At 39.6% G+C, this 24,399-nt stretch overlaps 3 protein-coding genes across 5 annotated transcripts; 2 read left to right on the top strand and 1 right to left on the bottom strand.

Annotated features, from left to right (window-relative positions):
- Window positions 1-760: 760 nt before the first annotated feature.
- Window positions 761-10,312, bottom strand: nop53 (NOP53 ribosome biogenesis factor). Of its 3 annotated transcripts, none has more exons than XM_078246704.1 (12): window positions 10,074-10,312; window positions 9,389-9,465; window positions 9,135-9,237; window positions 7,939-8,147; window positions 7,144-7,199; window positions 6,908-7,003; window positions 6,522-6,623; window positions 6,256-6,408; window positions 2,845-3,020; window positions 1,661-1,727; window positions 1,182-1,258; window positions 761-1,064 (listed from the first exon to the last, which is right to left on the bottom strand). In XM_078246704.1, the coding sequence occupies exons 1-12, from the start codon at window positions 10,277-10,279 to the stop codon at window positions 1,004-1,006; spliced, it is 1,383 nt and encodes a 460-aa protein (XP_078102830.1). In that variant the 5' UTR covers window positions 10,280-10,312; the 3' UTR covers window positions 761-1,003. The 3 variants fall into 3 exon arrangements, with proteins under 3 accessions (XP_078102830.1, XP_078102832.1, XP_078102831.1); XM_078246706.1 differs by having other exon boundaries at window positions 7,945-8,147; XM_078246705.1 differs by having other exon boundaries at window positions 9,135-9,234.
- A 533-nt stretch (window positions 10,313-10,845) lies between these two features.
- Window positions 10,846-13,712, top strand: LOC144515673 (histone H3.3A). The gene is made up of 4 exons (XM_078246708.1): window positions 10,846-10,955; window positions 11,895-12,038; window positions 12,568-12,721; window positions 12,812-13,712. Exons 2-4 carry the CDS (start codon window positions 11,911-11,913, stop codon window positions 12,938-12,940), a joined length of 411 nt encoding a protein of 136 aa, XP_078102834.1. The 5' UTR covers window positions 10,846-10,955; window positions 11,895-11,910; the 3' UTR covers window positions 12,941-13,712.
- Window positions 13,713-14,508: 796 nt separating this feature from the next.
- LOC144515672 (histone H3.3A) lies at window positions 14,509-17,791 on the top strand. Its single transcript, XM_078246707.1, has 4 exons — window positions 14,509-14,617; window positions 15,542-15,685; window positions 15,989-16,142; window positions 16,234-17,791. Exons 2-4 carry the CDS (start codon window positions 15,558-15,560, stop codon window positions 16,360-16,362), a joined length of 411 nt encoding a protein of 136 aa, XP_078102833.1. The 5' UTR covers window positions 14,509-14,617; window positions 15,542-15,557; the 3' UTR covers window positions 16,363-17,791.
- The last annotated feature ends 6,608 nt before the right edge of the window (window positions 17,792-24,399 follow it).

Raw genomic sequence — 24,399 nt, 5'->3', positions numbered from 1 at the left:
GATAAGCCGCTGAAATGGGGAGGTGGTCCAGGGTGCACAAAACACTTTGTCTTGTGAGGGGGGAGAGATCAACTGATTGAGGAAGCTAGGTAGGTGGGGGCCTTCTGCAGACTCTGAAGGTAAAAGATTACACTGATTAACGGATAAGCAGCTTTGGCGTAGCTCTAGAAGAAGTGTATGTGAAGCCATGGAAGTGTATGTGCACACACACACGTTTTAAGCCAGTAGGTTGGAATCAATTATCACATGCCAACTTCAAGCTCTCTGCCGTTTTTTTTTCCCACCTAACCAAAAAAAATAAAATAAATCTAATTATGGGGATTAAAAATGCATATCTTTTTAATTTCCGTTGCCCAAACTCAACTTTTAATCACTGTCCAACACCTTTATGCTGCATGTTAATCTGGGTGTCATGGCACCTAAAGTTGCTGGAATACTGATGAAAAACTGAAGGTTTTAGGAAATATTACATCCTGTGGTGATGCATCAAGGAATATAGGATATATTACAAGATTTACATGCCCAAAGTTCCAGTATCAGGCATACTGATAGCCAACATAAACCTGACAAATATTCCTGTGGTAAACCGTACCATTTCATGTTCCCGATCTTGTTATTAACCTAAACTGTAAGCCTTTACTCATGTATGCGTAGAGTAGTGACAGTGACATCTCAGCAAACCCAGCTGTATACTATAAAGCCTTAGAAAACCTTTTCCTGATAGGGGTCATATTACATAACACAGACACACACACTGAAACATTGTGTGAAATCAGATATTAAACACACCAGTACAGGAAATGCACTACACATATCCAACTCTGCTCATTTTCAGATTATACCATTGATGTGACATTAATTTGTAAGCAGTTTCAATCTGAGAGGGTCAAACAGGCCCTCAACGGTCATTAAGTTGTATATACACAGTTCCATTATGTTGCGTTTGGGGCTTTAAATGCTGCCCATCTTCTTGTGCTCAGCTCCTGTGGTCTGTGGTTCGGCACTAAGTGATCTCTCTAAAAGCCCTCTTCTCCACATACTTCAGCTTGAGTCTCCTCTTGAACCTAAGAGATGTGGGAGAGAGGTAACATACATTTGAATCAATATACACTATGAATCTGTATATCACTGTGAGCCTTTGAGGAGAGGTTACGTAAGAAGAGTGAGGCAGAGGTCCTTACTTGGCTCTTTCTCTTGGTTCGATCAGGTTCCGCTTCTGCAGACTCTTGAAGCGGTCCTTGAGGACGCTGCCCTCTGGCTGTGGAGTCCAGGTATTACGAGAAGGGAGAGACGAGCCCAAACAAATGCATGTGAGACAAATGTAATTTTGACTCAATGCGCAATTCCCACCCAAATTATAAAATCCCATTCACACCACAAAAGGCGGATTTAAGTATTATTCAGGGACATAATGGCAGGAGATAAGAGAACAGCCAGGAATTTTCCACTGGCAATATAGATCACATGAAACTGCAATGATCCCTGTGAGGGAAAGTGGGCCGTCACAGTATTAGAGAACAGGATAAAGCTTAGAATAAGACAATACAGAGGGCTGAAGATAATACACCAACTAAATGAACCAAAACTCATTACAGATAGACTGTGTCCTCACTGGCAACGGTCACAGTGGATGAGCTAGAAAACATAACTAGTGACGTACCTTGAGTTGTCGCAGGGAGCCGGCCAGCTCGTCACTTAACTGAACCTCCATGTCCTGAGCCTTAAACCTGCAAATAAGAAACACGTTTACAACTGTTTCCAGAGTCAACATAAATTAGCCCATTCAAATACCGCATACATTAGTACCAGTATAATTTATATTGCTGAAATGGCACTGGGGAGCAAACAAAGGAACAGAAACTGATTTGCAATCAGTCTCATGATTCTTGCACTTATGGGGGTCGTTGCTCGCAAACACTAAACACAGAGCTGATCTCTCCATCCCTTGGCTGGATTACACTGTCTAGCTCTCAAGTTCAGTTGAGCTTGTTGCAGGTAACAGTCAGCTGTCAGACAAACTCCTGGGCAGTTAACCGCTTGTGTTTCAAAACAGGCAGAGATGTTTAATGTTACTGTACGGGTATCTCCCACCGCCTCAAAACGTCTAAATCGGCAGTTACATGATGATTGGGCACCGCAGGACGACATCAGGATGCGTTTCTCCAACTGTTAAATCTGTGTCAACTTCTCACCGCAGGCCGCTGCGGGGTTTTCCGGCAGCCCCCGCCGCCTAAGCTCACTACCACCGTTAAAAACGAATGGCGTTTTTGCCGGACCGCCGCAGGACTGCCTGACGCTATGTGAAGCTATCCTAAAGTTCCTGTGTCATGCTTCCCAGCTACTGGGCAAAAGTGAAAGGATAGTCTGTGGGATTACTAACCGCTGGCTCTCTGCCTCTGTCCACAATCTAAAGCTCTGATCGGCCTAGGTCACAAAATCTATTTATTCAGGGCCTTTTTAATGGGCACCAACCTCATGTCTACTTTAAGCATAAATAAACGCTTCAGACCGTGGTTATGCCTGTGAGACACAGCTCAGGCACGAGCCTGCACGGAACCATGCAGTCGGCTGTATAGATATAAAGAGCGCATCAGTTGTGTGAGACGTCAGAGTAAAAAGCGCGTCTACCCATACCCAGTCTAAAAACGGGATAAGATTCCTTGAAATTACTTTTAAAGCCCTTTATGGTTTGGCTCAGTTATAATTTGTGATCGTTTGACATCTTATTCTGAACCAAGGCCCCTCAGGTCTGGCAACCACATGCTGTTCAAAGTTCCACGTCCAACCAGATTTATAATTTAGACCTTCCTCTCTTAAACCACGTCTGTAGGAGGTTTAACTTACTTGAGTTTGCCGAGGCGTCTTGGTTGAGCTTTCTGAGCCTCCTGCTTGGCCTTGCGTTGTTTCTGTTTGTCCTTGGTTTCCTGTTCCTCTTGTTTGATAGAGGTCTTTATAGAGCGAAGCTGGAAGAGCTGCTGCCGCTTGTCATTCTGATATCTGTTGGCCTGTCGCAGTTGCTCCTGGGACGGGAAGAAGAGAAACCGTGAGATGGATTGTCAGTTGGTGAGTGGAGCAACGACAATATGGCATCTTTTTGAGAGGGCCTACTGGAAACCCTTACAACTGACACTTTCACAAATTGCAACACGTTTATTTTGAATGGTTTACCAGTTTGGGGATCCATCTGAAAATGAAAAGCACCCTGTTTTATGCGAGACGTGTCAAACATTTTGCTCCAAAAACAAGCTCCGAAAATCAAAACTAGTCCCTGGAAAGTAGGTCCTTAAAGAATGGCTGTAGCTAACGATTAATTGTATTACTTAACTACTCTGCTGATTTTAATTTATCGTTTAATCTATAAAATGTTAAAAATTAAAAAAACATAGTATAATATGCCCATCACGAATACCCAGAGCCCAAATGATGTCTTCAAATGTCTTGTTTTATCCAAGCAATAACCAGAAAACCCAAACGGTATTTAATTTACTGTCACATTTGACAAAACAATTCTCACATTTCAGAAGCTAGAACCAGTAAGTATGGCTCTTTTTGTGCTTTAAAATAAAAGTAGTAAGACCCTGAAATTTTTAATAGTTGCTAATAAATTTCCTTTCAATCGACTTTCAATTAACCTTATGGTTTCAGATTTCCATTCCCCTTCTGTTTAAGTTCCACCTTTTAGGTTTAGGAGTCAACTACCACATTGTTATAAAACCTGATGTGAATAAAGTTTACGAATAAACCTGATTAGGGTTGCAACTTACGATTATTTTAATAATCGATTAATCTGTCGATTTTTTCGATTAATCGATGAATCGGATAAAAAAAAAAAGCATTAATTTACATCAACTCAATACATACTTGTTGTTTTAGTTAATAGTTGTGTAAAGGTAAGTAACCCAAAGAGCAGACACACACACAAAAAGCTTATTCATAAAATTATTACCATCATTGTAGTAAGTGCAAGTTAAGTTCATTTGTACACCACATTTAAACACAGCTTAAGATGACCAAGTGCTATAAAAGAACTTTAAAATGAAATTAAAAAGTACAACACACACAAATATTTGTCAACAATAACTGACATGGGACAAAGCACAGAATATATACATGACAATAGATTGAAAAATGAATGGGCCAAAAAAGGCGAGTGAATAAAAACGTATCTTTAGTCTTGCAAATTATACCACCCCTGCTTTACTACTGTTAACGAGCTAACGCTAGCTTGTCCAGCTTGTCAAGCTGGATAACGAGTAAATATCACACCAGCACCAGAAGAGGGACCTCACTTCAAAATGGAACAAAAGTAGGATTCTGTAGTGACTTTACCCTGCTGTTGAACTCCCTTCCTCTGCATCAAGGACTCCAACATGTTTACGTTTTAGGAGGTGCTGAATCATCACCGTGGTGCGCCCGTGCCATGCCATGTCGCTTTTGCTTATCTTGCAATTAACAATTTTTTCGATTTATGTAGTGTGAAATGCTCCCACACCTTAGATGACATAGGTCGAACTGATTTCTCTGCCTCCGCCATGTGTTTCAGAACAATGTTACGGGTCTCTCCGGTCTCTCTCCGTATTTTCCTCTACCCCCGCTCTGCTCTCTTTTCTTTCACTCCGCGCGGCACTCAACTCAATAGCTTTATCTCCGCGACTGAGTGGCGTGTCGCGCGACACAACGAATCGATGATGAAATTCATTGCCAACTTTTTTTTAATAATCTGATTTTATCGATTTGTTGTTGCAGCCCTAAACCTGATAAATTATTCTAGCTTTGTTCAGTTTGCAGAGTCACATTACAGGGTTCTTGCAGGTTTTAGTAAGTCAAATTTAAGACCTTTTAAGACCATAGAAGATTAAAATTTAAGACCTACACGACGCATTACCAAAAAGAATTAAAATCAAAGAAATTCTGAAAAAATAATTTCAATGAATTCAGTCATTAAAAAAAAAAAAAAACATTCATTTAATCTACAGAAGCAAATCACATTAGTTACTGATGTACCAACCAAGTAGTTACAGGAATGTAGTTGAAGGAACAGTCCACTTCTAAAAAACAGTTCTACTAACTACTCTCCCCCAAAACCATTGTTTTACCATTTGCATTCTCACTGGCCAAGTGGCCTTAGGAACTGACCTTTTGTTATTATAACACAGCCATCTAACCACCACTATGCGGAAAAGGGAAAAGACCCTGCCCTGAAGTAGGAGCTGAAAGAGTTACAGGAACTGTGGCCAGAGGAACTTAATAATCCCCAAATTGGTCCAGTCGGAACACAAGAAAAGGGTTCTAGGAACATTATATTCCAAGAACTGCAAAAATCCCTCTGGTCGGAAAGCGGCTATAGTTACCACTTGGGGTCGCTGTCTACTTGACTGTTACATGGACGTGCGTGCGCGTGCGTGTGTGTGAAAGAAGAGTAACTAGCCTGCCTAGCATGAAGCTAGGAGCTTGTTACGAGCGTAACTTTAATAAAACAGTTAAACTGAATTGAGTCTGGGCATTTTTCATGACAGTAACCTTTCATAGTTTGCAGCGAGCCTTGTACCTGGAGCTGGGTACTGCTTGTAACCAACAGCGGAAATCGCTGTGATCTAGCCACGTCTCATTAAAAGTACACTTTCCCATTTTCCACACGTAGGCCTAGCCAAACTTTAACAAACTGAGGAGACGCAGAGATATTTCGCGAGCAGGTATTGCATTTATCACCGGGTTTTGTTGTTTTATCACCGCGTACGTACCAACACCAATATCCCCCAGAAAGAACTACAAGGCACCGAACCAACGTTCTGAGGGCAGCGTTCTGCTGGTTTTGTTACAGAGCAAAGACTCCAGAGCTCCACTTTGTAGGCTACGACTCCATACTTTTTCTTTCTGCGGCCAGCGTTTCTGGAAATGAACGAGGGTAAAACCTTTGATTTTTTTTTGTTGGTAACCTGACTAAATGAAATTTAAGACCTCGGATGAAAACCTGGCCGTTTTTAAGACATTTTAAGGCCTTAAATTTGAAGTTCAGAATTTTAGACTTTAAGACCCCGTGGGAAACCTGCATTATAAAAACGCTTCATTACATTCTCAGAAAGATAAGATTTTCTAGAGTGGTAGGATTTCTAAATAAAAACTAATTTAACTCACAGCTGCTATCACACCATTGACATCATCAGCGTTAATGTGTAGCATTACATATGTTGTAGAAACCACTCAAACATTTTAAACAAGTCTTATAAATGATATACGTTTAAATTGTGCATGTACCTTCACTTTGTATGCCCTCTCTTTCTTCCTCTGTCTCTCAGTCTTCTTCTCAGCCACTGTGATAGCTCCCACTGCCACACCCTCCTCTTCCTCATTAGCTTCTTCAGTCTCCTCTTCCACCAGGCCTTCCACCTGCTCCCTTAAGATGGTCTCCTGCAGAACACACAAACACACGTTCAATCAAATAAAATAAAAAAATCCAAACTTCCACGACATTAAGAATAAACCGAAGATGATGATGATAGAGCTGGAATAATCATCTGCACCTCTGTTGCTATGTGTTCTTTGTTGACAGCTAGCTGTCTCTCTATTTTGTCTTCCTCTTTTTGTTTCTTGACCTCCACCTCATGGGCCTCCTGCAGCAAGGCCTGTGTTCAGAGTGATGGAGGAGAGAGAAATTCACAGTCAGGCACAGTTCATCACACTATAATATGAACATATTCTTTTGCCAGTTTTATCCAAACATAAATCTGCATAAATGAACTGCTTGTGTAGTGGATAAACTCAACACATCACGTATGAAAATATATTTAAAAAAAATAATTTAAAATAGTCCTATCAAGTTTGTACAAGCTTTAACATAACTTCTGAATGAGCAACAGTCCTTTGTTTGAAATGACTAAAGTCAGTAGGCTGCAGCGTTGTGATGTACCTGATGGGAGAAGAAGTCTGGGTTGTAGGATCCTCCAGGAGCAATCACCTCCACAGCAGGGAGCACAGACGGCTTCTCATTCAACTTCTCTGGACGCTGACAGAACAGTGATGCAGCCACATTGGTCAAACTCAAACCGCCACAGATAAATATGCAGCTCATAACTTTAAAACTGCAGACAGATATTTACTTTTTAACCAGTCATTAAAATCTCCCACAAAAACAATTATGCTCACCTTGACGCGCTTCTTGCCCGTCTGTTGAAGGTACCAGGGGTCAGCTGTATCTTTGGCTACATTAAAAAGAAACAAACAGTTCAAATGTATAAGCTTGGTCTTTTAAAAAGAATAATGAGATACTACTAAGGTAAGGTTTTACTACTACTAAAGGTAAGGATTTCCCTCCTCAACGTCTACATTTAGTTATGACCAAAATCAACATCTTACATGGGTACATCAGGCCTCATGTATTGCAATGGACACCAGCATCCACCCATTCAGAAAATAAAAAAGAAACTGTGGTGGCTCTCTTTTGGATTCCCCTGATCACCATCAGCTGGCAGGAACAAGCAGCTTAGTTTAACTGAAGACATCTTTAAGTATGCATCCACTTGCACTGTGCCAACATCTCAGGCTCTGATCCCATTTGCCTGTGGAACATACTCTACAGTTACCCCAACTGTATGGAAAATGTATCTTAGGTTTTGACTCCCAACTGCCACATGGAACATCACAAGGTCCAAGAGATGCACATAACTTTGCCCATTTTAAGTTAATGTTCTTATTAATCAAATTCTTATGAATGATTAACAATCCATTACTTACATCCCCATTTTGAAATGTGGATCTTAACATTAAACGCTATTCTTCTACAGGTTTGTCCTCAGATCCCAAATGATCGTTCACACAACGGTCACCTGAGCTCCATGGTGGTCTTCACATTCCCATAAAGGAAATACTGGGAGCGCAAGGATGAGATCATCACTGGACACAAACCGCGCACGCACACACACACACACACACGGCACTTACACTCACACTCTTGTCCCCATATATCATAGTATTCTCTGTCTGGGTTGTTGTTGGCCTCTGTCACTGCCTTCTTGGCTGTCCTGTCGGCCGGCCGTCTGTTCAACAGCTGTTTCTGCCTCCGTGGCACCACGCCTTTGGCTGCCAGCTGCTCGGCCTTCTGGGCAATGCGACGGAGTTTCTTGGCATTAGGTTGCTGGTAGGCCAACACACTGGTGGGGGTGGGGGCAGAAGAGATGATTGGGTGATAAGTGAGGCAGGAGAGGAAAATATAACAGGTAACATGAGACATGATGGAGAGGAGCTGACGCAAAACCAGCAACTACCACACTAGATGTTTAGGCCTGTTCGACACTGTCTACTTCATGATGAGTGTTTGCATATCCTCAGATCCCAGGACACCATTACACAACAGTCTCCTGAGCTCCTGTGTGTTGTCTTCACATTCCCATGAAGGAAATACTGGGAGCGCAAGGATGAGATCATCACCGGACAAACAGTCCTCAACTCTAACATTGAAATAAAAGAAATACAAGGCTGATTTTTTTTTTTAAGAATCCGCTTTACCAGATACATGTAAAGTTGCTCAAAAACTGCCATGATCCTTTACAGACTCGCACCTCTGACCGCCAGTCAGTTCAGAGATACAATGTAACACCATGAAAACATTCAGCTAGTCATCCTGCCCACTGACACTTCATCTCCGATTGATAGATCGGTAGATAGTCTACGTACTGTGTCAACTTGATACTTCAACACATACAGCACATGAATCAATAACTATATAGTCAGTTACAGCTATGATTAAGATACATGCACTTAGCATACCCTTGACTTTTGAATAAACAGAAAAGTTACATAATGTAGGGTTGTGGGGGGAAAATGAGTTGGTTGACATGATAAATTGTGTTAAATAATTGGTCAAAGATGTTAACATACATCAAGGCAAGTATAATGCCAACTGTTTTATTCAGCGTGTCCAGATGAAGTTAGATTATTCACGCATTACCAATGTTCACACACGCTGAGCTGCCCGATTCACACATACTGCAGCCTACTAAAGACGTGAATCTAACCCCAAAAATAAAATTTCAGAAAACACGAGGCTCCGTTTCTCCTGACAATGTCTTTACAGTCAAGGATGTGGAATCTAGTCACAGAAGAAGAGTAAAGAACAAAGGGCCGTGATGGATACTGACTCTTTAGGTGGCGGAACGAGGGAGTCGTGCTGCAGGATCAGGTCTATCCTCAGAGGACGCACTGCTTTCCCTTTCCTCTTCTTCCCATCGACGGGTTCCGCTACTTCACAGGGAAATACAGATTATTTTGAGTCAGCATCAGGCATACATGCATATAATATTTCAGAAAACAACTATACAACTGGTCAGTTGCAACTCTGAGAAAAGCATGAACCACGGAAATTTCTATTCCAATTGTGCAAGTGTATATTTACCCTTCTGTTCAGCTTTCTTTGGTTGTCCAACATCCAAAAAGAACAAATTGTCATCTGACTTCTCAGACAGCAGACCACTGAAAAACAATCACGTCTCATTATAGACTACAATTGAAGAAAATTATTTTTCTAACGTTTTCTTTACAATTAAAAATTATTTTAATTTTAATGAATGTGTTAAGTAAATGATTAACCACTTATTGTATAAAATGTCAGATGTTATTTTTTTTTATTTTTTTTTTAAAGAAATATAAAATTGGCCATCTCAAGATCCAAGAGCCCAATGTGACATGAATGTTTTCTTTTAAATTCATTGAAAAAGTATGCATGTGAAACATCACAAGCACTAGTGCCTAATTAAGAAAACCGTATATAACGTTGGGACATTGGCCCTCAGCTCAAGCACTAGTTGACTGAACTTAATTTTAATTATCAAGTCAAGTAGACCTTTATTTGTCAAATGAGATGGCCATTTTTGAGAACAAGATGCGATAAAAACCGGACTGACCAAATGAACTATACATGCAACGTTGTTGAATTTAGATGCCCGTAAGACGACGGGCCATAAACGATTAAACATCCACAACATGTCCTGCACCAGAGGTAACTTAATAGTGGACATTTCTTTATTGTTTTAAAACGTTAAGTACAGCGATATCACTGTTCGTTTCTAGGCTAAACTTACCCTATGGTTCTCTCCTGGTGTCTGACGTCTTCTAAAAACTCTGTTACATCGTTTATGTCGCTGTGTTTGTTCCAGTTCTTTTTCTTATTCTTGTTCACACGTTTCCTCCGAATACTGGGCAAGCCTGCAGCGCCTGAAGAGGACTTTAAATTTAGAAAACCTGGCTGTGAAGCCACCACGCGTTTAGTCCTCCTGGACGGCGCCATGTTGGGGGATTGGGGGAAAAGAAACACGTTTCTTCTTCTTTTGTGCTGGAGGGACGCTGGAGGCGCCACCTGCAGGACTGACGGTGTAACTTCTGTAAAAGCTGTCAGCATGTAAATAAAAGTTCAAATTTGTTTGTTTGTTTGTTTGTATTTTAGAAGACTATGATACTAATTTATATTTACAACAGAGTGAGTGCAATAACATAGTTTTACGTGGTAGAACAACGCTAAGTATTGTTGTGTTGGGTTTTATATTTATAATTGATTATATGCATTACATAATAAATACAATTAAAGCTGTGAATATAGTATTAAGAGTCTTTAACACTGAATGCAACTTAGTTTATATTCTCCTCCCGGATATTAATAGTGTTGTTTTTTTTTTTATTTCCAGGTAAAATACATTTTATAAAAATAATAACCTAATAACCTAAACTAACAATACAAATCAATAATCAGGAATGAGAAAAACTTCTTCCACGACATTGCATGTGAAGTGTGATGTTGCTGAATGTATGTTTGTCCCAAATGCATCATGGGAAACGTGTCTCCTGTTGCTTTCCTATGTTCTTTTTCCTTTTTTTCCCTTCCTTCATTCTATAGCGACAACAACGCTTTAGAGACTCAAGAATACATTCCCATTTTTGAGCTGCAATCTTTCTCGAAGTTTTCAAAGGTAAGTATCATAGTTTCAATTAAACTCCAATCTATCATTTAATGCCATCATAGTTCTCGGATGGACGTGTTTTTTCGATTATTTTTGGTGTAAAAGAAAACGCAGAGCAGTCTAGCTATTATCTGCCTGCTCGGGGAGTCGGGGACCTAAAAAGCACTTGTGATCTGGTCAAATTTGACTCGGAAATGCGCCTAAAGTGAGGGGTCATCTGACAAAATATTGTTCATCAATTGATTCCCTGACATGTCTAGTGTCATCTTCAAAAAGCATATTCCACTTTCATGCCGTGGTTTTTATACTCTTTCGACGTTTTTATCATCACCTCTTCGTTTGCTACAACGATTTTTTCTTCCCGTTTACATTCTTCTAGCCAGAAGCCAGCCATCATATTTAGGTGTGTTCGTTTGCGAACACAGGGCAGCCGGTGTGGGCGGGGTCGCCTGGTTTTCCTTCAAAATAGCTCATTCTGAATAAAAAATCAAGGCTTGTGCGCAACCGGGGAGCACATGATGAAAAAACGAACGAACCCACGTTCACTGCGCAAGAGGCGGGGTTTATCTGGATACCACTGTGCTGTAATTGGTCGAACGGTTCGCAACATCCCGCCTCATAGGCTCGTTTATAGAATATGATAGGTCTACGTGATAAAGAGCTCTGCTAGGATTCGATGCCTTCGCTGTCCTTTTTATGACAGTCATTACATAAGCTATCTTGATTACAATTTGAAAAAAACTGAGGCTCTTAATGCTGATTTTTTTTTAACCCACTCTAACTGAAGACTAAAGTTTGTCATGTTGATATAAAGTTCTACATTGAAATACAACTGGAAAAGTCAATTTGTATCCTTTCCATCAAGTACCCTTAACACTGTTCTGTTGCACCTGTGCTTAAATGCATTGTAGTTACTTTACTAAAGCAAACTTTGTCATGTGCCCTCAGGTGATCTTTAGTAGCCATGGCCCGTACCAAGCAGACTGCCCGTAAGTCCACTGGAGGCAAAGCCCCACGTAAGCAGCTGGCCACAAAGGCTGCTCGCAAGAGTGCCCCTTCCACTGGTGGAGTCAAGAAGCCCCATCGCTACAGGTGAGAGCTCATATAGTTCTTCTGTTTGTTTTAGAAAGATGAACACAAGGGATGCTACCGTTTTATGGCCCATGTTACATTATGTGGATATAAACTAAGACTCAATAGTTTTTCCTCCAGCCCCAAATAAAAAATGTCAGGCCGTATTGCAGTTCTTTTATTGATGCCTTTAACTACTTACTGTATATTAACAAACTTAATCACAAAACACAGTAGGCTATGCATATTGTACATTTGGACTGTTATGTGGAGGACATTGTGGAAAACATCTTGAATGGAGCTGATTCAAGTCTGTGGTCTCCCTCAGTCACCTACTAGTAGAAAAAACTGAGACTGGAGTTCAAACATTCAATTGCCCTAACAACAGTATGCAGATGTGCAAGGTGAAGATGAAAATAGTGCACTAGATTAAGAGTACTTTGTTCTGTTGAAATACAAAAAGGATAACATAAGTTTGTGCAAAAGCAGATCAATTTAGCTGCTCCCACCTACAATTTTGCCCATGTACATTTTTGCCTCTCTTCTCCAGGCCTGGTACTGTGGCTCTGCGTGAGATCCGTCGTTATCAGAAGTCCACTGAGCTGCTGATTCGCAAGCTGCCCTTCCAGCGCCTGGTGAGAGAAATCGCCCAGGACTTCAAGACTGATCTGCGTTTCCAGAGTGCAGCCATCGGAGCTCTGCAGGTCAGTAGCTCTCACCATTAATAAATTAAACAAATACCATTTTTTCTTCATTCCAACTAAAAATCAAAGTTTTGACTCTGCCATCTGCAGGAGGCCAGCGAGGCCTACCTGGTGGGTCTGTTTGAGGATACCAACCTGTGCGCCATCCACGCCAAGCGTGTCACCATTATGCCCAAAGACATCCAGCTGGCACGTCGTATCCGTGGGGAACGTGCTTAAAATGTTTTTTTAAATTGTTATATGCTGTCCTTTTCTCCAGTCACCACTCTTTCCATCCCTTTCCTCCCTCTATACTTAGTTAGTAGTATGGTTTGAGGTCCTATATATCATGATTGTGATAAACGTAAAATGTGTGATCATGTCTTCTTTGGTGCTACAGGTAGCAGAGTTTCCTTAGCGGTATCTTCATGTATTTTTGAAACTTTAAATCACAGTTACACTACTCACCTCTAACTAGCTAGCTTACATTAATGCTCATCTCCATGCATAGGGTGTTTTTGCAAGTCAAGAATAGTATGAAATGAGCATAGGAAATAGCATTAAGGTTAAGACATTTTCATCTTTAGACAGACATGTACATTGATATAAAGGGTCTTCTGTTTTTCCTTTTTGAAATAGTTTTGTTGTAAAAGTAGCCTAGTGATTTTTCCTTTTTACAATAATGGTGTATTTCTACTGTTAGTGTTTAATGTATCACAATACAAAAGTTTAATTCTGGTTGTGAACAATGTCATTGTGCTATGATGACAATACATTTTTGGCAGAATACAAGCGGCGTATATGTAGCAGACCTATGGTGATCATATTTTGATTTTCAGCCACGTTATTATGTCCAGGTAATGTTTTGACTTTTTGTTCCTCTCTCAGGTTGATATGAAAACCTTCTACTGTGTTTTGGATTTGATCGGGTTTCAGTCATTTTTAAAAGCAAAATATTTGTACTCTGGAATTCACATACAAACATAATAAACAGATTATTGTGGGTAAATAAGCTGTATGAGTAATGAGTATACATTCAAATACTGTTCATTTTTGTGCTAAAACGATTAGTAGACGCACAGAAACTATCTGCAACTAACTTTAATAATCTACCGTCATTTCTCAAGCAAGCAGAATAATCAATAATACAAATAATAGTTATATCCCCTTTTAGTGAATGTCTATCCTCATGCACCCTTCCAGGAATAAATGCTGCTTTCTATTGTGTAGCTAATGCACCGGAGTGCCCTACTCATTATTCACTTTTTGGGTTGATTATATTTAAATACAGTCCAGGGACATACATATTTTTACTGAAACCCTCTTTTTTTATTGTAAATTAAATCCAAAACAACTCAACATTTCTGTAGACAAAATTACTGATTAAAAATAGATGTTTAAACGTGCACAACAAACGTATCAGGTCACCAAGCAATCGGCTAAAATACACCGAGTCAATTCTAAACAGACTTTTAACGGTCGTCATTTATACGTTGTTACCTATTGCAGCGCTTTCATATGGAAACCACCTTCAAGTTCCAACCGTTTAAAAGTACGACTAACTTTTCAATGTCAAACTTTCGGTTTGAGTAGAACGCTCACACTCATATTCAGAGTAAAAAAGACTCCCCACTCCAAGTGCACACATTACCAGTTCTGAATGCCACATTTGAATAGACTTTACTCGAATCCACCACAGGCTTGTCAGATGGCATATTAAAACATTATAAAACGATATACCCCGTGTATCAAAACTAACAGTAACTACGAAATGTTGTAAACACTGTTGCATTGTGGGACAGATGATTGACGCGGCGGCCATTTTCCCGCTGGACGCTGCTTCCCATTGTGGATACGAAGAAGAAAATAAGAGACAAGCGAAACATTTCTCACGACTTCTACTCACTTTTCCCCTAGGTAAGCTTCTCGAAACATGTCACAGTGTTTGTGAAAGAACTTAGTGTTTTTAAGTTGTATTTTAATTTTTTTTCTAGGCACATTTAACAGTGAAAAGTCTTTAATTTTGTCGTATGGTAAAATAACAAACACGACGGTGAAATGCAGTCTTTTCTGAAGCCGCTCAGATGAGTGGAAATTCTGTTTCAAATGATGCGCCTGTTCAGCTCGGTTCTACGCAGCCGTTAGGGACCGTTCAGCTTCCTTATGCCTATCTATGAGTTCCTTGAAATGTCTTCTGTGTTGTTCTCTTAATTCCCGATGCGCTGGAACAGCGTTTATTTCTAAAATTGAAGTTGTTTATGTGCTACTCCTTTGCTCTTCTGCCCTGGGTCTTTATCCCGTTTGCGCATCAAACCGCCGCCATCATCATAGCAGGGTAGGCGGACGGACCTAGCAACAGTGGAAGGCAGCTGTAGAGCCCGCCTACTTTAAAGACTCTGCATGCTGATTGGCTTATACGTTATATTTTTAGAGACGTATTGGACCACCAGCCAATAGTGTCGTCGTTCATCTTTGATTGACGTTTGTCTGGCCGATTGTGATAGGGATTGTGTTGTATGTTTACTTACCCTAAAAGTTACCTTAATTTAAGTTTCCTGTTCCAAACTGTATTGTATAATGTTTATATTTGAATTTATGTACATTTGAGAGGGTTGATAATCACTATTTAAAAAAAAAAGAAAAAAGAATCGCCTCAAGTGTAACGTTAGGAGTATCAAAACAACTAAATACATGTTTTCATTTTAGAGTAGTAGAGAGTTCAGAGTAAAGAGGACAAGTAATCAGAAGATGTAAAAGGAGAATTCAAAATAATCAAACATGTTGGGCATTCTAAACCAAAGCCACTGAATTCTTTATCTCCGTTTCCCCCATCTTCTTTAGGTGATCTTTAGTAGCCATGGCCCGTACCAAGCAGACTGCCCGTAAATCCACTGGAGGCAAAGCCCCACGTAAGCAGCTGGCCACAAAGGCTGCTCGCAAGAGTGCCCCTTCCACTGGTGGAGTCAAGAAGCCCCATCGCTACAGGTAAAAGAAGCAAAAACTGCTTCCAGACAAGTGTGTTCTCTCTGTTTTAGGCCAGACAGAAATCCAAAATCACGAGTTACTGATTTCTTTAATTGTAGGGACAATATAATATGAAAAAAAACATTCAAATGTTTCTATCAAACAAAGGGATACAAAGAATTCTTAAGCCCTAGATTGTAAACTCACTAAAGCTGTAGGTGTCCTGCTTTCTATAGTTTGACAAAAATGTTGTTGATATTCTACAACCAAGTTCTGCTTCCCATATCTTCATAATTACATTTTTTTTTTTTTTGTATTGTGAAGGCCTGGTACTGTGGCTCTGCGTGAGATCCGTCGTTATCAGAAGTCCACTGAGCTGCTGATCCGCAAGCTGCCCTTCCAGCGCCTGGTGAGAGAAATCGCCCAGGACTTCAAGACTGATCTGCGTTTCCAGAGTGCAGCCATCGGAGCTCTGCAGGTCAGTAGCTCTCACCATTAATAAATTAAAGAAAATACCATTTTTTCTTCATTCCAACTAAAAATCAATGTTTTGACTCTGCCATCTGCAGGAGGCCAGCGAGGCCTACCTGGTGGGTCTGTTTGAGGACACCAACCTGTGCGCCATCCACGCCAAACGTGTCACCATCATGCCCAAAGACATCCAGCTGGCACGTCGTATCCGTGGGGAACGCGCTTAACCACTCTCCGCCTCTTGGTCTTTCTCCTTTTCACCTCCTTCCTTTACCAGTCTGTCTCCATCCCTCTTCCCCTCACCTGCTCCCTCCCTCTCTCCCTCCCTCTCTCCCTGTGTTAGTAGTGTGTAGAGGAAAACTGATTATATTATGGATAAAGTGTATAGTTGTGTTTTTCTTAGTGCTCTTGACAGCAGACTTCTAGGGTACTCTCTTTTTGTGCATGTACCGACTCTTTGGTGATGAGATCTCCTCAAGCACACGTCTCCTAGTTTGCACTGTCTCTAATTTGTCTCTGTGGGGGAGAGGATGATTTTGGATAGAAAAAGGAAAAACATGGACTAGACCAATGCAAATTTGGGTGGGACAGACAGGAGGAGAGGATAGGTATGTGTCTGCTGGGGGACTCATGTCTCTTTTCTGCAGCAGGGTGCTAGAAGAACTTACCTGGTCCTCTTCTCCTGCTCTCTATCGTCTGCCAGCCTCGCTCAGAAATGTGCAGTCTCTTCTCACGAAGGCCGAGGCTGGATGTTCTGTCCCTGTATGCGTCTGCCTGAGAGTTGGCTCTGATCACCACGGCATATTGTATACAATCCATCAGCATCTTTGGATAAGTTGATTTATGGTTACCATATTGATCATTGCTGTCATTCATTCATGTTAGGTTGTTTTTTTCCCTTCCAAATGAGCCTCAACGCACAGGATTTTCTTTTCCTTTTTTTTTTCTCTTCAAACTATTTGTGGATGACGTGAAGATGGGGGGGATACATTTAGATTAAAACACCTACAGAGAACAAAAACAACAAAAAAAAAAAGATTTGAACAGATTTTTTTCTACTGAAATGTGAAGCTATTGACTCGTTTTGGCACCAAAGTTTGATCCTCTTGTAGACTCTCTTTTCCTAATTGACAGAAGAGTTTAACCTCACCTGTTTTTGTGGTGTTCAAATTGGTTTCGTCTGATTATTTAAAGCCAAAGCTTGAGAGCTCAAGTATGGTGTCAGATGCTTTTGTAGCATTGGCTCATTTTTTTAAAATAAGGAACCTTTTTATAACAAAGGTTCATCTAGGTTTGTAATGTTCTCCAAAAACCAAAAACTCTCAAAGTGTGAAAATGATTTTTTTTTAACTAAATAACTGATTAAAATGTGAACATGTATTGTAAATCAGTGTAACATGACAAATAATACTGGTCATGTTTTCTGTTAACGTCCCCCCTTTGCTTCTATTTTTTTTCTCCGAATCAGTTGAACGTCTGTAAACAGTTTCTCAGGTTGACTCGTCACCCTTTTAACTTAATTTTAATTTTTTTGCTCAATTTGATTTTCTTTGTCTTTCTTTTTTGAAATGTTGAGGATGATGTTTCAATTAAACAATGTTTGTAATTTCCAGATTTGTCATATAAGGTGGTAATAAATGGATGTTACACACACTACTCTGTCTCAGTGGTATACACACTTCCACTTTTATCTGTTTTATCACACCAACTTTTATTGTGATAATGATAATAATACATATAATGTCCTATTATAATACTATAGCTCTGTGTAAAATGCTTTGAGAATTAAAATCCAATTAACTAAATTTCATTGCAATGGTAAAAACAACCGAGGAAATGCAAAATTAGCACTAAAACTAAAATGTACCTCCTGTTTACTATTTAAAAGAGCAGCTAGAGGATATTCTTGTAAATCCTCACAGGACCACTGAGTAATTTGAGGTTAGGAAGAAATGCTACAAGCCTGTACATGTTCACACCATGAACAACCTCTGCCAGATTGAATACAATGAAATGAAAGCACAGTATTGCCTTCAGGTTCCCTTACCATAAAATAATATGACCTATAATACTAGATCGATACAATATTCTTTAATACTCTATGTATCTTCTGCAGCCTTTTTCTGTGGATCCCTAATCTAGCTGATGGCAGTTGCACCACTAGATGGCAGTAAAACATCATGTTTGTGCTGGCAATATCAAGCGCCTTCATACTGAGGAATGGGGATCCTGCTGATAAATTGTGCTTTAGCTTGGAGTGAATTATTTAATTGTTCATCCCTGTGCCCTCGCTTTTCTCCTCTTAGACATACACTTAAATGTATTTTTCACATACTGCATTTTTTATTCTACTAATCTAAAATTGATAATTTAAGTCATATTCTAACAGGAATTCTACTCATTACACATTTTTTTATGATGATACAAAACTACTCAGTAGTAACTTCTTTACCCGGGTTACTATTTCGATTTGGAAAATGTGTTATGTACCCATCTTTCACACAGACACACATAGACACAAACACACAGACATTAAACATTACAATTAATATCCTTTTCTGGCTTGACATCATTCCCCTGATCACTTTCTTGATTAAAAGGGATAAAGCCATGCCCTCAGCCATATTCATTACAGTGAAATACACACACACACACACACACACACACACACACACATACATCACACACATCACACACATTCTGTCACTGTGGCCTTGGCTATATACTCATTACAATGAAACACACAGACAAACAAACATCTAATCAAACACCAGCCTTTAATCCTGTTGTTTTGAATGGGCACCACAGCTATAGTGGTGTGTGGACACACACACACACACACTCGTACACACAAACCCACACTCAATCACTACATCAGGATGAGTGGTCAGCGCTGTCTCCACCCAGTTCAGTGTTTTAAGAACCACAATTCAGTCTTGTATCACTTCTGATTCAAAGTTCAAATGTTTTTAATGAGCCAATCTTTATATGTAGAGAAGGGTCCGTTGTTGAATGTTGTTTCAATCATTTTTTTCATACAAGTCATAGTGACGCAGGAATTGTCTATCTTTAAGCATGGTGTGTCTTTATTTATTTTTTTCAAGAGGTTTGATGAAGTTTGCATATGTAAACTATAACATTTCAACCATTTCTCCAGCATGTTTAGCTCTCTATGTTATTTGTTCTGCTTGCTTGCTAACTAGTTCTTATGCAGTCTCAGTTCCAGCACATTGTTAAGGTGTTACAACCTAGTGTGGATGGTGGGAGGTGCATTCTGTGCAGTCTGCCACTTGTAGCTGGTAGTTTATCGGTTACTGTGGAAGGTTATATATTAAACATCAGCCTCACACCACCCTTTTTTTTTCCACCGAAGCACAAATATACCCCACAATTTCTCCCTGTGGAAACTGCTGAAGTACAGTACAAGTACCCCTGTGTGAGAATCACTGGAGGTAGATAATCTGTCTAGCTGTTATAATTGCAAAAGGGTTTCATTTATTACATATAATCTGAAAATGTTTACAGTTCTAGATACAGTTCTGCTATTGTAAACCAATGACTAAATCACTGTAATAATTCATGTAATCTAATCTCTTCTCGTCTCTTCTCCTCTTGTCTCATTTGTATTCAGAAACATATTCATGTATTCATTTTCCCAGATTATAGTGATAACTAGGTTCACAAAGTTACCCAGATAATTATACATGAAATGATTTCATTCTTTGGATAAAACAGCTAACATTTAGCTAATCTAACTGCAGGATTTCATGGCCGCGTATCAAAGAACCGTTTCTTTCAGGATTTGGACCCAAACACTTTGAGAAAAGCCTGGTGCAGTATGTGGGGATAGGAGTGTCAGGCTTTGATTGTTCTAAATAAGCCTTTATAATTATGAATCATGACAACTGTATTATCTTGCATAGTGTGGAAGACCTGGAAATATCTTTTTCACTGATTTTTTATTTTGCAAACTAGGAGCTAAAAATTTGTAAAAAAAACGGGCCTGTGATTGCTTTACCAAGTAAGTTACACCATTATGTTATCATAACCAGCCAGAGATAAGAACTTCCTTTTTCTGCCACTACGCTTGTTATTGCAACATAAGCCACTCTTGTTTTTCATGTGTATATTGTAGCTTTGTTCATCAGAAACATGGAGGACGGTGCGCCATCTGACCTTACCTGTCACACATTGTGGAATTTGTTTTGAATGTCTGAAGGTGCTAATAAAAAAATTGATCACAAAAAAAGAAACATGGAGGACGGTGTGCTTTTACAGTGGAGGAGCATCACGTGAAACTATGATGATGTAACCACTAACCCTAACCCAATATGCTGTCCTAATTGCAGAGCATATAATGGACCCGTACATGTGAATACATCTAAAGAGATATGTGCATAGGTATTTTTGTTTTTTTGTATGTCTTTTTTGTATGTCTTTGTCCATGTGGGTTTGAATGTGTATGTGTTCACATACACACAACTGTGTTCAACTGTGTGTTCGCCTTTCCCAAAGTCTGCATAGTGGCACTCCATCTGTGGCACTCAGGGGATTAAAGCCAATCTGTCTGTCTGCCGCTCAAAGTGCTGACCGTCAGACCAGCACCAGATTAACACAGTGCTGGGATTGGTATGGAGGGGTGGGGGGTGGGCATGGGTTGAGAAGAGATGGGGTGGAATAGAGAGGTGGATGGATGTTGAGGAAGAGAGAGAGAGAGAGAGAGAGAGAGAGAGAGAGAGAGAGAGAGAGGTGTGTGTGTTGGGGGAAGGCGAGGGGCAGGTTGAGAGGTCAACTCCAGATTAGTACACAACTGGTACAGTGTGTGTGTGTGTGTGTGTGTGTGTGTGTGTGTGTGTGTGTGTGTGTGTGTGTGTGTGTGTGTGTGTGTCTTTAGGAAGGGAGGAGGCTTATAGACATAGAGCATAGAGAGACATAAGGAAAAGAAGGAAGAGGGACAGATGTACAGTATATGGTGGGTGGATGGGGGTCGAAGTTAACACAAAAATCAATGGAATAAGAAGTTGCTGAGGTACTTCTCATGGCTGAACCAGACAAGAATCTATGAACAGTTGGAGTGGAGGAACAGAGATAGATAGAGACACAGGTCTGTTTCAAAGAGTTTAAAGCCTGATGGGAGACCTGAAGGTGGGGCAGCAGAGGGAGTCAGGGGATTAAACATGTTTAGCTATTACCACCACCTGGTAGTCCACTAGCAACACAGCAGGGTTCAGTGGAGCCACACACACACACACACACACACACACACACACAAACCACCGAAAACATTCAGCCACCTTTTTTCTTATGGTAAACAGTTATTTTTCATTTTTCAGTTTCTGTATTTATTGTTTATTTCATATTACTGTTTACAGTAATATGTTTGTTTGTTGTTGTTATTGTTTAAGCTTATTGTTTAAGCATGACTTCATTCATGTAGTACTTCATGAACTATCAGTAATGTACAAGGATTAATAGTATCTAATGCATGACTTAATGCAGGAACAATACGTTAATTAATGCATCAATTAAGGTATTTCAATCATTATGATTTCTGATTTATTAATGATGTTCATGTCTTCTTCACAAAACTGACCAGTCACAACAGTGTACATATGTTCTGAAGAATTGTAGTGTTTTGATCATGATTAACTGAACATTAATTCTTCATTACTTCATCATGTTTGTGGCCCTTTAAATAAAGTGCTGACCTGGTCCATCTTTAACATTGGTAAATAAGATGAATAATGAAGAATGAAGAAGTAATGTTTAGTTAATCATGATTACAACACTACAGTTAATTTTTTAACTACAGATTTACCTATGAAGAAGACATGAGCATCATTAGTAAATCAGAAAACATGGTTTTTGAAATACCTTAATTGATGCATTAATTAACGTATTGTTCCTGCATTAAGTCATGCATGAGATATTTGTACATTACTGATAGTTCATGAAGTACTACATGAACGAATGCTTTTTCATGCATGAAGACATGCATTAATTCATGATGATTCATGTTCCCTTATTATTATAAAGTGTTACCGTTAATTGCATGGAAGTTATCACTAGATGCAAGTTTATATCTCCGACAGAGTTTGAGGGCCAAAACATATGGATACAGTGTGTGATTCTACTTGTCATAAATTCAGTAGGAGAGTTTTTTTTTTTTGTTAGTCAGTAAATGCTGGTGGTGATGTTCTTTTCCAGTTGTTTGTTTGTTTGTTTCCAGGTGATTTGTCTCTTCTTGAGAGATATGCCTGAAGTAGGCTGTTAAAGGTCCAATGTATAGGAATTTCTCCCATCTAGCGTTGAGATCATATATCGCAATCAGCTCTCTCGCACCACGCAGTTCAAAGTACGTATTACAGCTACGACAGCCTTCACGCTTCAAAAAGCCGGTCTCTTGCACTTTTCAATATCCTTTTTCTGGGCGAAGAAGAAGACTCCTGTTCCTGAAATTTGGATTTTGAATACGTGTGGTCCTCCATGTTTCCTTCTTCAAACTTGCCGGGGCTGGGAAGCTACGATACCCATTAGCAGCATTAGCAGCACCTGTGAGTTTATCATGTGACAGCGAAAACACGAAAGGCGGAGCAGTATGTCCTCTATTTCCCTTACCGAAATACCTTAACGTATTTCAAGATGGCGTATGAATATGGAGCGTCTACCCCAGTTCATGCGAATGCAAATGTAACTTTTTGTAGACTTTTTCTCATGACATGAATAGTGCACTCTGCAAACCAGCTAGCAAGCAATTGTGCTAAAATAACATACACTAGCATAGTTAGCGTATTTTACACAATGTTACACTAGTGTATGTTCTAGTTACACTATAAGCTAATATATCTGATTTGGCTCAGTGATTTATCAAACTGTAAAAATCCAAAACACCCAACCATTCTTGAAAACGAGGCTAAAAACAAAAGGTACACCACTAAGAGTAGGGGCTAACGTTAGTTATTTTCCTCTCCTGAATAAATTAAAGAGCCACTGCAGACATGTTTCAAGTCAAAAAACTTGTTGTTGTCGTTGAATAATAGATTGTGTCTGTTTGTTCTCTTACAAAAAACAAAAAGGTTTGATAACCTAGTTAAAAATTCTTAATTCCTCTACTCCTTGTCTCTCATTGAAAAATCCAGAATATTGTTTATTTCAAAAGTTGAACTGCTGGACACAAGACGTCTCCAACTTCTCAAAACGTGTCTATTGTATGTGTACGTGCACTGGAGGTTTCAGGTTACACATCACATTTGTGTTTGGCTTCCCAACTAGTTGTGATGTCATATACCACCCATGTACTTTCTTCTTCAGCAAGTGATCATGAAAACAGATTTCTAGACTCAAACTCTGCACATAGCCTATAACATTCTGTACAGTGATGCTCAAACACCACAGTCAAGGAACAATAAGCAAAACACATATTTGAGTGAGCCTGTAAGAGCATGGTTGGACCTATTTGATTCATTTCACGTCATTCCAAAATTCAATCTCACTTGCCGTTTATGGCTGTAAGTTGTGCTGTTGTGCCAGTGTGTGTCTGTGTGTCTGTGTGTGTGTGTGTGTGTGTGTGTGTGTGTGTGTGTGTGTGTGTGTGTGCGTGGAAGAGGAGACACCTCTCTCTCTCTCTCTCTCTCTCTCTCTCTCTCTCTCTCTCTCTCTATGTTGTGTTGTTTCTCTATACAGCTCTCCCTAATGACCAGTTATGGCATTACATAAGGCACACAGTATATCCAAAAACACACGTGAATACTAAACAAACTAATTTCAACATGCACAACATTTCTGGTTGTACTTTTTTCCGTTTGTTCACAAAATATACTATTTGTTAAAATGGTACTTAACAATAACAATAAATAATTATTTAAATGTTGAGTCGACCTTAGACACTGTAATGGTGGAAGAAAAGGCCCTGTGAAACTGTCTATATCAAGTTTCATAATATTGAGACAATCAACATTTGGCCACTGTGTTGTAATAGCCCGTTTATGTAAATCTAGAAGGTAAGATTTACAGATTATGTATTATATGTAACAGACTTCAGCTTTGATGCCTGTGTTTTTCTACAACAACAGGTATAGAAATGCATATATCTTTTCATATAATGGCACACAATGAATATTTATTTGTGTGTGAGGCTGCCTGTGAGTCACAAACAGGGTGGTTGTTGTTGTGTTGTTGGCAGTACGCAGAAAAACTGGCATGTAAATAGCCACTGAGTCACAGAGATGAAACAAACATGTTGACTTGTTGTTTCCAGAAGGGGT

Source organism: Sander vitreus, chromosome 3 (genome assembly GCF_031162955.1).
Source record: "Sander vitreus isolate 19-12246 chromosome 3, sanVit1, whole genome shotgun sequence".
NCBI classification, from domain to species: Eukaryota; Metazoa; Chordata; class Actinopteri; order Perciformes; family Percidae; genus Sander; species Sander vitreus.
This window is presented reverse-complemented; position numbering and strand designations above follow the sequence as displayed.

Coding starts and splice junctions, on each gene's coding strand:
- nop53 (XM_078246704.1), bottom strand. CDS start 10,279: ATGGCGCCGTCCAGGAGGACTAAACGCGTGGTGGCTTCACAGCCAGGT. Junction 6,624..6,907: donor CAGACTTCTTCTCCCATCAG/GTACATCACAAC, acceptor CTCTGAACACAG/GCCTTGCTGCAGGAGGCCCA. Junction 1,065..1,181: donor GAACCAAGAGAAAGAGCCAA/GTAAGGACCTCT, acceptor CACATCTCTTAG/GTTCAAGAGGAGACTCAAGC.
- LOC144515673 (XM_078246708.1), top strand. CDS start 11,911: ATGGCCCGTACCAAGCAGACTGCCCGTAAGTCCACTGGAGGCAAAGCC. Junction 12,039..12,567: donor AAGAAGCCCCATCGCTACAG/GTGAGAGCTCAT, acceptor TCTCTTCTCCAG/GCCTGGTACTGTGGCTCTGC. Junction 12,722..12,811: donor CAGCCATCGGAGCTCTGCAG/GTCAGTAGCTCT, acceptor TGCCATCTGCAG/GAGGCCAGCGAGGCCTACCT.
- LOC144515672 (XM_078246707.1), top strand. CDS start 15,558: ATGGCCCGTACCAAGCAGACTGCCCGTAAATCCACTGGAGGCAAAGCC. Junction 15,686..15,988: donor AAGAAGCCCCATCGCTACAG/GTAAAAGAAGCA, acceptor TGTATTGTGAAG/GCCTGGTACTGTGGCTCTGC. Junction 16,143..16,233: donor CAGCCATCGGAGCTCTGCAG/GTCAGTAGCTCT, acceptor TGCCATCTGCAG/GAGGCCAGCGAGGCCTACCT.